Raw genomic sequence first — 13111 nt, 5'->3', positions numbered from 1 at the left:
CACACACACACACACACACACACACACACACACACACACACACCTCTCCACTTTCCAGCACCCCCCCACCCCTGTCACACTGAAGTGGTTATTTTTAGTGTTGGGGATGCAGCTCACTCTGCCTGCATCCGGCTCCACAGAGAGATTAATGGAGCACAAGAGAAAGAGATAGAAAGGGAACACACGTGCACACTCACCACATGGCAGGGGAAGCTTGTAGGGGCGAGTGATTGACTGAGAGAGAGGGAGAGAGGACCGATGGCTGGTGAGGAGAGGACTGTATATGTGAGAGAGAGAGAGAGAGAGAGAGAGAGAGTGCTGGCAAGGGTGCAGCCGAAGGTGCATCTGTCAATTACTGCCTACTTAAAAGCAAAGTACCCATTTGAGCTCGTCTTTGTCGAATGCATGTTCAGTGCAGTGAACGTTCCTCACCCCTTTGGCACGACTGCCTTGTCAGCAGCTAAAATATCAGGAAGGAGACTTTACTTTGATGTTGGCTAAGAACACACATGCTTCACGACACTTCCTACTCTGGCACTGGTTTCTTGAATCTGAATAATATTTAAGTGATAAGAGTGATCCCAGGGGTTTCCTGGGGTGATGCTATTTTTAGAAGCCAATTTTTCCACAATGATTATCGCTCCTGCTCTCTGTCACTGACTAAGTAAATGACTCAGTGTCTTTCTTTGTCACCATCATATTTGAAACTGTATTTTTTGCCTTTTTTTTCTATTTACTTTCCTCCTCTATATTAGTGAGTCGGGCTGTAGGCTGTGCAATATAAAGAAATTCTTCTTTACATCCGTTCACACGTGCATGTTGCTGAATTTCCATTAGATAGATTTTAAGTAGCCTGTATTTTTTTCTTTAAACCTAACGTCAGTGAAAAGAAGCAATCATCAGGGATTAAATACCAGTCCGCTGAATATTAATACTTCACTCTTGAACATGGGGATGATGGGAATCGGCAGGGTGCAAGACTAAATGAATAATGAATAAGCTTTTGACGTCACTGTGGTTTTAAAAGTCATTTGGGTACCTCCAGTAGACCCTGCGTGGAGAAAATGGCTGTGGCACCTCAGCAGAGATTCGTCTGTTGTGTACAATAAACCGCAGAACTGTTCAGTGTTTTATCCATCAGCCTGTGTTGACAGGCATGATGGAAAACACACGGGTATCGTTCAGGCCATCTGTCCATCCAACAAGTCACTCAGAGACCCTGACGTCTCCTGCTGAACGGATGTAGTCTTTCATATTGAGAGCCTGGCATCTGCTCAAAGAGCAAAGTTTAGTTGTAGACCTCACACTTTCTCTGTAAAATGCCAGACTACTGTCAGTCACCAAGCAACCATACTTTGATGCACATGAGCTACAGGCAGAGGCTCGCACTGCAAGCACAGGATGAAGCCTTTGAGATCCGATGATGGAATATGATCTCTTAAAAAATACACAAAAAAACCCCCTGACAGGCTAATTTCCTTTTTCTTTTCTCAATTTGTTCACAGTGAAAAAAGGCAAGCTTGATGGACCACAAGGTGAGTTGTGTCACGGATGTACTGCATGAAGCTGTTGATTGTAAAACACTGGGGTCATTGAGACCGATGTTTGAATCTGTTCATTTTCGCAGAGAAATTCAACACATACGTGACCCTGAAGGTGCAGAATGTTAAGAGCACAACCATCGCTGTCCGTGGCAGTCAGCCATGTTGGGAGCAGGACTTCATGTTGTGAGTGCTTCTCGTCCTGACAATAAAAAAAAAAAAATCCAGGGAATGAAGTTGGAATAAGGCAAACTTTCCACACCTCTCCGGCATGTGGTTACTTTAGCAGCTACCAATATAGCACAGCTAAGTCTCCAACCAAGATTGTCATAAAATGAGTTTCAGCTTTAAGAAAAGAGAAGAATGCATGAAACGAGGACAGTATTGTGGCGTTGATGTTTTTAACTGCCGGTTGGAATTGAGACAACCTTCTAAGAGTCAAAGCTGCATTACCTTATTAAACTATCAGCTCTTTTGTTTTATTTCCATAAGACATTTATAATGTGAACATATTCTTAATTAGTGAAACTAAACCTGTTTTCTCTGCAGCCCTGAACTGTCCTAGACATTACCTGGTGCACGTGCATGTGAGAATTCAGACATCTAATATGAAGCTGTCTTTAACCTGCGTGATGTCCAGTTTCACCCACGTGAGGAGTGAAATTGATGTTATCAGGGTGCTGTGGGAGTCAGCTGTAACATTTGTGTCGCAGTTTTTTTTTGTTTCTGTTTTTTGCTGCCATTCTGCCTCCCTTCCACTCATGAGTGATGGGATGAAATAACACCTCTGCTGCTGTTTGCTCTGCTCCGGCAGATTTCACACATCTAGTCATGAAAGTTTCTCCCCATTCAAGCTTTTTTAACACCTTAAAACTCCAGAATATCAATCCAACAGAAAAACTCTGCTACAGTCATGGTGCTAAATTAAATGTAAGGAATATCTTTAAAGAAGGGCTTTCCTCTACTTTTCAGCTTTCGGGGCCAGCACACCATCCAGCAAAGTCACCTGAAGATGTGTTCATCTCCTAAGGAAGCACTTTACGCTCATTATTAGGTTTTTTTCTTCATTTAAACCTAGCTTAGGAGCATCACTGTTCAGTAACGGGAGATGCATAGTGAGCTGATAACCTGCAAGCCAGATACGTAGTTGCATTACAAATGTTAGCTGTATATGAGCTTTTGAGTTCACTGTTGTTTATCACACATAAATATAGATAGTTTCTGTCTGTGCAGTCACTTATATGTTGTCGGGAGCCTGGCTGACTGTCACCTGTGCTTTTCCATCTTCATGCTGAATGACTCATTTCCCTGAGCAGATTGAATCATGGTGCATATCCATCACCAGATTAAATTCAGCTCCTCGAGGAATAAACTGTATTTTTGCTAAAAGTCTTGTGTAAACAGCCCAAGCCTCCACTCAGCTCATGACAGTATTCTGTATTTAACTTCTTTTTTTTATTCCTCCTCATTTTTCTGTTTGCTTGTCCTTTTCTTATCCCGCCATCTCTACTGAGCAGTGAAATAAACCGCCTTGATCTGGGCCTCACAGTGGAGGTGTGGAACAAGGGGCTGATCTGGGACACCATGGTGGGCACCTTATGGATCCCCCTGCGCAGCATACGGCAGTCCAATGAGGTTCACCACATTCATCTTTCTGACTCAGACCTTTGGTTTTATTGGCAATGCTTACTAGCATTTCTGAATTTAGCATACTCAAACTCACATATTAAGCCGTAGATGAGAAGATTGATGGCACTGGTCATTTGTATGAAGACAGCAAATTAGATCCAGGGCAGAGATGCCAAAATACGTATTGATCACACAGTAAGTGTTGCTGCAGTCATGTTTGTCCTTCTGTCTTTTCCAGGAGGGACCGGGTCAGTGGCTGACCCTCGACTCCAATGCGATCATGGCTGAGAACGAGATCTGTGGAACCAAAGACCCGACCTTTCATAGGCTGCTGCTCGACACACGCTTTGAGCTGCCACTAGGTTTGACATTTATCAGTGTTGTGTCAATAATAACGTTTAATTTATTTTGTATTAATTTGAATTCCTTTTTTTAAAAAATGTTACTAGTATTAGTACTGCTGCTACTTTAGAACTCTAAAGACTGTCTCATGATTCCTATTAGTACTTTTTCTAGTAGTTGCCTGATACAGTTTTATTACTACTTCTACTACTAATACAACTAGCGCTCTAATGCCAGCCCTACTCTTTGATATAACTTGAGAAAATTCACTTTAAACTTTGGCAAAACAGTATCAGCACAAAGTCTTACAGCGTAGCGCCCAATATTTCACGTGCCAAGTGGAGAATCTCAAGTGTTTCTGTTTCTGCAGACATCCCAGAGGAAGAGGCCAGATACTGGGCGAAGAAACTTGAACAACTTAATGCCATGAGAGATCAAGATGTAAGAATTTTATTCTGCTGAATACTCTTTACTGTATTACCACAACTTTTTCTGCATTGTATTGTTTCCTTATTCGTCTGTTGTTGCCGCTTTTCTTTGCCTCAGTACGCCTATCAGGAAGAGCAGGAGCGACCACTACATGCACCATCCACACAGTGCTGTGAGTGCCGCCAGCCTCCTCTTCTGCATTTACCTCCTCCTGCGCCCGATCCTGCTGTGCCCTTTTTATGCCTCCTGTGTTTCCTCTCCCCACTCCCTCTCCTCTGGCTCCTCAGCTTACTGAGAAGAGGCGTAGACAGGAGGTTGAAATGAAGCTAATAGATGAAGGAAAGGTTAGCTGGCGAGAGGAAGGAGAGCCGATGAGATTAATCACAAATGCATGCCTGCCTGAACACTAGAATGACTTACAGGTGATAGATCCGTGATGAATGTGAGATGACATACGGGGGGTGTCAGACACACTCCCACGCCTGTCCGCCTGTCTGGCAGTGGTGACACTGGGAGCAGGTGCATAACTGTGTGGATACTATGGACCTGTGGAGAGAGGGGTTTGGTTTGCATCACGGTGCTTGTGTTTGTGCAAAGAAGATGTGTGTGTTACCTAACTGCATCGAGGCCAGCTGCCTTAAAAACAGTTTTTTCTAAAGACCTTGTGTTTTTCTCTGCTCAAACACACACACACACACACACACACACACACACACACACACACACACACACACACACACACACACACACATAGACAGCCACTTATAAACTCTCTCCACACATATTTACATCATAAAACAATTATTTCTGAGGGCTAACGATCCTCCTCGTTTGTTTACCCTGGTTTTGTTGACTGCTTGTGTGTTTAATTTGTGGCCCAAACCTAATTTGGTTTTTCCGACTCCTTTATCTCTTCGCAGGTAATTGGAGTCTGTGGGGAGATCAACAAAGTAAGTTTCTTTCATGCAGTTCTGCTAACAACTTGGAGTAATTCTGTATTTATTGTCCATGTCTCACTTAATGTAATGATCTCCTTGCATAGTATTCCTCAGAGACCATTAACTGCCAAAAAAGTATTTCTTCTCCACACATCCTCCCTGAACTTCCTCTCACCTCATACCCTTGCTTTTGCAATAATACCTCAAACTGTTAAAATGAAATTGAATGCAGCTCTAGCCAAACTCAGGATGCATACATATTTGATGAGATAAAGATGAGTTATTTTCGAGTGATTCATTATGAGACAGGAAGCACATAACCGAATAACTCCCACTTGCATCTCAGGCACTGAACTGTCTAAAACTCTGTTTCCACAAAATCGGAATCTTTTGCAAATCGTTTCAACCCGCTGGTCGACCTGATCAAACATCTCACAGCTGTATGGGTTTATTAGCAGCAGGTCAGTCTTTCATGAAGACATACTGTGGATAGGATGAATCATTTAATAAAAGACTGCGTGGGGGAAAAGTTTCACAATTTAAAAATGATTATACAGAATCTACAAATCAAGATCCAAAACTACGGTGGCCCTGAGAGGCCAAACGGACGGCAACTTAAGAAAACACCAGCAATAAGAAAGACGCAGCAAAAGCGCCCAAACACAATGGAAATAGAAAAACGACAATGTAAATAGGAAAAAAGAAAACAGAAATAGGAAAAACAAAAACAAAAATAGGAAAAAACAGATTTCCAAAAGCACAAGGGAAGTGTTTCTGGGGAGACAATAACCCGACGGACTAGTTGTAGGAACCAAAACATGCTAAGAATTGCGCTGGGAGACAATTAAAAGAAGTGGAGGATCTATTGGTTTTGTGAGGAACGAAAAGATGAGAGGTAAGTGTGCTAGCCTAACTATTAGCCTAAAAATCCGTCATCAGTATTATATGAATCATGATAAAACTACCATGTTTTGGGTTCCTGCAACTGGTCCGTCCGTTTATTGTCTCCCCAGACACACTTCTCTTGTGCTTTTAAAAATCTGTTTTTTCCTATTTATGTTTTCGCTTTTCCTATTTCTGTTTTGTTTTTTCCTATTTCTGTTGTCGTTTTTCCTATTTCCGTTGTGTTTTGTGTGCTTTTGCAGCGTTTTTCTTATTGCTGGTGTTTTCTTAAGTTGCAGTCCGTTTGACCTCTCAGGGCCACCGTAAAAAACAGTTTTCTCTGTTTCCTGTAAAAACGTGTCTTGTTATTCTTTTATTCTAGCCTAACAATCTTTAAGTATTTGTAGGTCAATACAGTTACATTGTAATTTAAATTAAAATAGATTAAAATTCCATTTAATTATAGGGGAATTACATAGTCACAGGCCTACAGATGTTTCCCCCCTGATTTTTAGGCTCTCATTTAGGATTGAATGAGAAGGAAAAAAACTGGATTCTGAGCAGAGACTTCAACTATCTGAAAAGAAACAAGACCACCCCCCTTCTCTACGCCCCAGCTCTTTCATTACACACTCAATGTACTCAATGGTCGTCATCTTTTTGTCTCGCCAACCTCACTTCGTTCTGTCTCCCGCTGTTTTGGTGAACAGACGAGGACCCAGACAGCGCAGTGGATGACAGGGACAGCGACTACCGCAGTGAGACCAGTAACAGCATCCCACCTCCTTACTACACCACCTCCCAGCCCAATGCTTCCATGCACCAGTATCCCATGAGGCACCAGCACCACAGACACTCCTACACTGACGACATCAATGAGCTGGACTATGATCACAGAGCTATGAGGTAACAGGCGTACTACTACTGAGACTGAAGAACAGGGTTTTATTTTGCCTATGTGCACCATAAAGTTTAAATGCAACATAGAGAGAGGAGTTTTTGGTCACACAGAAGATCTAAATGTTTTAACGTTGTGAATTTAACATCACGCTGCTCGTAAACGGAGCACTCCTCCCCGTCTAGCTCATAGCCATGAGACAAGTGAGCCCCTGCGGCCTTGTTTTGTTGCACTGTGTTGTACATAGTAACATGTCCCACTGTGCTCTCCTTCTCTAGAGAATAACCCTGGCCTCAGTGTATACAAGCATGCTGGGGTGCAGAGTTCTTGTATACAGGTTTTGTATGAAGCGGGCCTTTGTGGTTATCTTTCACGTGCGAATGCGTGTGCGCGTGCTTGCATCTGTGTGTGCACGTCGAGTGTGTGAGCATCAGAAACCCCTTGTGATTTCTGAACATAATGGTCGTCACTTTAGACATGTATATATGAAAGGAGGAGAGGCTCTAAACTCATGCATTTCTCAGAAAAGCTTAAATTGAAAGTTTGACCATTTGCTTTGTCAAGGCTGAGATGGATATAATAAATCTCAGCGTCAGTGAGACGTCTTTGTGCAGAAGCTTAATGGACAGGTTCATATTTTCAGCAGGTTGTACTTGCTGTTATTGTTTCTCCTTTTTATACTCTCTGTAAAGAGAGCCCTTCCCCATCCACTTCCAGTGTAAATGATGAGTGAAATCCATATTCCTTGTCCCGTGCAAATGTATTCATCTGAAGTTAATATGAGTTTTCGGTAATCTGATTTAGACGAGCAAAGAGGCCGTGTTCAAAAGATATTCGCTTATTAGTGCAAAATTCCCTAGAAGATGAAATTTCCCACTGAAATGATGGGAATATCTGCATTTGGTTGAAATAACCTCAGCCTCATATTAACTCCAAATTAAGATTGAGCCAGGACTGCTGTGGATCACTTATAGATATTAAACGCTGGCGGGAAGAATAACAGCAAGTGATATTTTCATGTTCATGTGGACGCCTGACTGATGTTTTAAGACAACTTTGTGAAGTTGTCGTTAAGCAGGCGGCACAGAGGCTCAGTTTGAGTTATAGCTGTCTTTCCAATATTTGCACTGAGCTCTACTGATGCTCCTCTCCCACCTCTCCCCTCCTCCCCACCTCCTCCCCTGCTCCTCTTACCAGACGCTATGATAGTTTAGACTCGGCCACCAACGGGCGCAGTGATATCGACTCAGGCTCAGGGTCGAGCCGGCGCACCAGTCGTCAGTATTCTCTAGACAGTAGGCACTCGCTGTCCGATAGGTGGGTCTCTGTACCTCGTCTCTAACTTCTCCTCCTCTTCCTCTTCTTCTTCCTTCTGCTCCAGCCTGTGACTCCGTCTCGCTGTGACGTCAGTGGTGGACTTGTCCCGTCCTCCTCGCTCGCTGTGCTTGCATGCATGCGCTCTTACCCTATCTTTGTATATGTATATTCTGTATATTTTAGAGGAAACTACCGAACCTGCATCTATCCTTACTGTGTTCCTGTGAAGAATCACAAACGATCACGCTTGTCCCCTCAATCTTTAGAAGTTCTGTGCTGTGTCGTCTTTACATGTGTGGGTGAGCGATCGGCGGGATGCGTGTGTGTGGTGTTTCGTAACAGTCGGAGACAGAGAGGTTAATTGTCGGTTGGAGTTTGTAGAACTGCCCGTGTGAGTCTGTGTGAGCGTGCCCATCTGTTTTCATGACAGCTTGTTATTACAGCTTCACTCTGTATGTGAGACTTTAAGAAGGGCCCTGTCTTATTGTGGGTGTCCCATACTTGGTAATTATACACATTTAATTTCCACTTGTGAGACAGCAGGAGCCCGTCAGCCCAATAATGTGGCCGAGCAGAGAGGCCGAGACAGATTGCGTTCTTTTTCATCTTCATTTCATCATGTTTTGTTTTACATTCTTTGTGAAGAAAGAGGGCAGACATGTGTTTAGACTCACAAATTATGCAAGCATTTGTCACTGTCTGTGTTAGTCTTTGAGACGGAAGAGAGAGAGAGATTGCAGGATAGGTTATGAATAGGAAAACTGGGGGTTGGTGTGATTGAATATTTATTTGTCCATTCAGCCATACTTTTGTGTCCTTTACTGTTCGTGCACTATGCATTATTAAACCAGCAGGACTGTAATCAATAGAGCCGAAAACAACAAAGCCGGTGTTTGTGTGCGTCTGTCAGAGTGTGTTTAAGGAAATAATCTTTCTATGTGTCTCATATCTCTCGCTGATTCAGTCTAATGGCTTCATTTATCATTGTGAATTTATCTGCTTTTTTCCACCAGTCTGCTAAATTATCCTGAACCTCGTCAGGTTAACTTCTTTTGTTTTAAATTAAACAATTTAAACGTTTACTTTATGAAAAATGCATCGTTGTGTTTCTGCAATCTAGTGTGCTTTTGTATGCGTGTGATTCTGTACAAATTTGTGTTTGAACTAACAATCATAGTAAGCATTCCTGTTACTAAACAGATGAGTCCCCTTGCAGTTGCATCACTAGTCCAAAGCCCATTCTGGGTGTGATTTAAAGTCACTCCTCTTCTCCTGGTGGTTAGCTCTCTCCCTTTCCGGTCCCAACACAAGCTCCTTTAGTATCTCTGTGACACCCAAACGTGGAAATAGATATAGTTTACTTAATAACCAAAGGCTTATCTAACACGTGTTTTCGTTTCCCCTGCCTTCAGTCCCACAGACAGTCGTTACGCTTCGTCGGGCGAGCTGAGTCGAGGCAGCTCGCAGCTCAGCGAGGAGTTCGTTCCCGAGGACGGTGAAAGCTTGAGAGGTTCGGAATTCTACGATGAGAACGACTCCTATCATTCCTGCCACTCTTCGGTCAGCTACGGCAAGGAAGATTCCCCAGGTTGGGATGGTGAGGATCACCAAGGCATCTACAGCGATGAGGGAGGCTACCTCAAAGATGGAGGGGAGGAGGGGGCTCTGTATGACGAAGAAGAGGGAGACATGTATGGGGAGGAGGGAGATTACAACTATGAGGAGGAGGAGGAGATGTCATATAAGGAAGATGAAGAAATGTATCCACTGGATGGCACACTGAGTGAAGACCAGGAGCCTCCCTATACCCCCACACCCACAAGCACTGCCCCCACCTTGATGCCCCCTTCTGATGGTCTTTCCTCCACCAGGCCGCCGTTGGAGAAGCAGACGTCGCTGCATCAGCAGCGACTTGCCCAGGATCGGCCTCAGTCTCCCAGCACGGCTGCTGCCCTACCTCCGGTCTCACAGGACAGCACAATGGCCCCTTCTCTTGCAGATTCCACCAAGCCTCCCTTTGCACCCACACAGCAGGATCTCTTTGGCACAACTACAACTACACCCACCCCCACAACTACATCACAGGTTCCAGCTCCAGACAGCAAGCCTCTGGAGCCTGAGCCCAAATCTGAAGTGCCAAAGGAGGAACCTCAGCCCCCCGAGCTTCCTCGGGCAACAGAGAGTGTCCCTCTGGCTCTTGAACAGAAGAAAGAGGAGCCTCCTGTTGCAAGGTGAAGTTGCATATTGTTATAAAGGGAAAATGTCAAAATTACTTATGTAGTTATGTATAGATGTACTTCAAGTTGCTATGACCTACACATGAAAACACCAGTAAAGGGACAAGGACGGGTCACTACTCTTTACTGACACCAACTCAGTATGTGTGGTCTCAGCTCCAAAGACACTTCCCTTTACATCCAATTTCACTACAATTACCTACCAGCAAGTATTAGCCTAAACAACACCTGCACAAAATAATTAATTTTAAAGTTAACACTAACCAACCACTTACTGTATGGAGATAAAATCACTTAAAATAATGTATTCACATACCAGGAAAAGCGTATTTTTAGACAGACACACTTTTTTATTATTTCAGACAAAATAATAATAATAATAATTTTGTATTAAAGCCTATATACCAATCAACATGCTTGTGGTTAACAGATGTTGCTCACCTCTTCATTTCACTGACTTAGCGTGCGGCAATTGTGAGCTGACTTCTTTCTCAAACCATATTTCAGCTTCCCAAAAAGGGAAATCATGGAGCCCGGTCCTGCCAGAGCTAAAGCCAACTGGCTTCGACTTTTCAGCAGAGTACGACTACAACTACAAGAGGTACTGCCAGGATGTGTCTGTGCGTGTTCAGTTTATTTGTATGGTCCTCTTGCTTGCAGTCACTGTCAGGTGAATCCCTTCATTGGCAGGAACGGATCTTAGAGTGCGGTTCTGTTGCTGCTCTGCTGATTGCCTTGTTGCATCAATCCCTGCATGTCCTGTTCTTACTCTGTATTTTTCCAGCTTTCGTTGACTAGTCTGTCATTTTTCCCAGTTTTTGGTCGCAGCTGTGGATTATATTGTCTTGTGTTTGATAGTTTCTGTTTACCCCCTGTATTGTTTTTGCCATTTCATTATTTTCTTTTCAGTTGTTTGCCATCCTCGTAGCGAATGCATGTAGTCCATTCTGATTACCCATGGCAGGAGCTGGCTCTCAGGTGGGTGTGCCCTGTAGTGTGTTAATAAATCTAATTTGTATCGTATGTATCTGTATGGCTCACAGATATTTATGATGAGCGCAAGACGCACATAGGAAGCTGTTGCAAGTCTGTTAAGCGTCCTTTCCAAAGCCTGGTGTTTGTATCAATCAGGGCTATTTCTGTGTATAGTGTGACGTTAGTATCAGTGCCGCATGTCATTGTTTGAAGAGGCAAGCGGACAAAGAACATGTCTTTCAATAATGGAGCAGATAGAATTAGAGAAATGATTACACGGATAGCCATCCCGCTGTAATCTTCTTCCACAAACACAGAACTCACTGCTGATGTCAATAATCCCCACACTCACTAAGAAATACACACAGTGTAGTTTTTTTCACTCTGTTGTAAATCATGACTTTGAGAACACCTGCAGTCATTGAGCGAACTACAAACTACAATTGGAACTACAGCGTTGTAGTTTTCTGGAAGGCTGCCTTTTCCCGGTTTTTCCATCTCATCTTTTCCTTCTCTTTCTCCACAGGCCCGAGGAGAAAGTGTTGGCATTGCCTCTCTGCTTTTGTCAGCAGGGTAAGTAACCATGAGGCTGACACCGCTGCAGCTATTGAAAATCTATAACTTATCGACCAAAAAGAAAGACCAGTGTCTCAGTGCATTTATTTTGTAACTTATTCACAGTGAAGGTTCTGGCTGTTAGCTGAAAATATAGCCGATGTTTAAAGTATGTTTTCTCTCCAGGATGGGTGGTGCTCTGTATAGTATTGACAGCATGCCAGACCTCAGGAAGAGAAAAGCAATGCCTCTGGTCAGCGATCTGGTGAGTTTCTGCACTAATCTCTTTATGTTCCCGTGACTAAGTGTCTCACATTTCCCAGATCCATCTCACTTGGCTCAGCAGTCCGTGCTCTCATCCTTAAATGTTACTCCTGTTTTCTGTCTGATTCTCTACTATGTTTATTTTCACGATCTTTTCTAATATTCTACTATTTTTACTCCTGTTGTTCTCTGTCCTTTACTCCACTGCATCCATGCTGTTAAAGAAAATGCATTGCCCTGCTGTTAAAGTCTGACAGGGCATGAAGCAAGGCAGAGAGGCCAGCGGCAGAGGCCAGAGGTTTTCTCTGACTGACGCTGATGTCTGCTACATGCTGTCATATAACAGACCTTTATTACCCCACCATGCCATGTTCCCTATGCCTTTTTGACACTATCTCATTACCAACACATCTTTTGCAGACTTCTATTGTCACTTTTCTTAGAATGTAGACAGACGCACTCTGTATCTCCGTGTCATTCTAAGGAATGTGCGAATAAAAGAAAACCACAAGCGTATTCAGGTTTTGAGAGCACATTGGTTGTCACAGTTTGGGGTTTTTTAATCATTTAATTATTATCACTCGCTTAATCCTAATTCACACAGAGGTAAAGACCAATCGGTGACTATCTGGCAGTGTTGGGAAGGTTACTTTTAAATCCACTACAGATTAAAATTCCCCAAAATACATTTTGGGGAATGTATTCTGTACATTCCCCAAAATGTATTTTGTAACATATTCCATTACGTTACTCAATGAGAGTAACGTAATGGAATACTTTGGATTACTTGAGATATTATCATGCTTTTTACAACTACATGAATGACTATTGCTGTGTGATTTATTACTTTTACTGAAGGTTACTCGCCATAGCAATGCCAACTAGATTTTTAAATCTTAATATAAAATGAGTAACAGTAAGGTGGATATTAGGTAAAGCTGCACTTTTTGCAGCGATCTCGTATAGAAAACTATTCCGCGCGTATATAAAACAGGTCCGCAGCTCCGAACCGTAGTAAAGGTTCCTCTGGCTAATACGCCGGGTTCGTGTCGGGCTCGTAGCCGAAAACAAGCTTTACTTTGTTGTCTGGGTCAACTTTGCTAA

General features: G+C 43.0%; 1 protein-coding gene across 8 annotated transcripts in view; it reads left to right on the top strand.

Annotated features, from left to right (window-relative positions):
• The window catches only part of unc13a (unc-13 homolog A (C. elegans)), a 42661-nt gene that overhangs the window by 4760 nt on the left and 24790 nt on the right, over positions 1–13111 (top strand). For 6 of the 8 annotated variants that reach the window (XM_013909361.1, XM_013909358.1, XM_013909360.1 and 3 more), the window contains exons 2-14: positions 1506–1535; positions 1628–1727; positions 3059–3176; positions 3409–3532; positions 3883–3953; positions 4059–4113; positions 4862–4891; positions 6472–6667; positions 7857–7976; positions 9389–10207; positions 10721–10814; positions 11715–11761; positions 11930–12008. In XM_013909361.1, the coding sequence (XP_013764815.1) occupies positions 1506–1535; positions 1628–1727; positions 3059–3176; positions 3409–3532; positions 3883–3953; positions 4059–4113; positions 4862–4891; positions 6472–6667; positions 7857–7976; positions 9389–10207; positions 10721–10814; positions 11715–11761; positions 11930–12008 (1883 nt within the window). The remainder of the gene's footprint in view (positions 1–1505; positions 1536–1627; positions 1728–3058; positions 3177–3408; positions 3533–3882; positions 3954–4058; positions 4114–4861; positions 4892–6471; positions 6668–7856; positions 7977–9388; positions 10208–10720; positions 10815–11714; positions 11762–11929; positions 12009–13111) is intronic. The other 2 variants (XM_013909363.1, XM_005727109.1) reach the window with 1 other exon arrangement.

The sequence above is a fragment of the Pundamilia nyererei genome, unplaced genomic scaffold, assembly GCF_000239375.1.
Source record: "Pundamilia nyererei isolate P.nyererei 1_Seehausen unplaced genomic scaffold, PunNye1.0 scaffold00023, whole genome shotgun sequence".
NCBI lineage: Eukaryota > Metazoa > Chordata > Actinopteri > Cichliformes > Cichlidae > Pundamilia > Pundamilia nyererei.
Note: the sequence above shows the minus strand (reverse complement) of the source record. Positions and strands in the feature narration are given on the sequence as shown.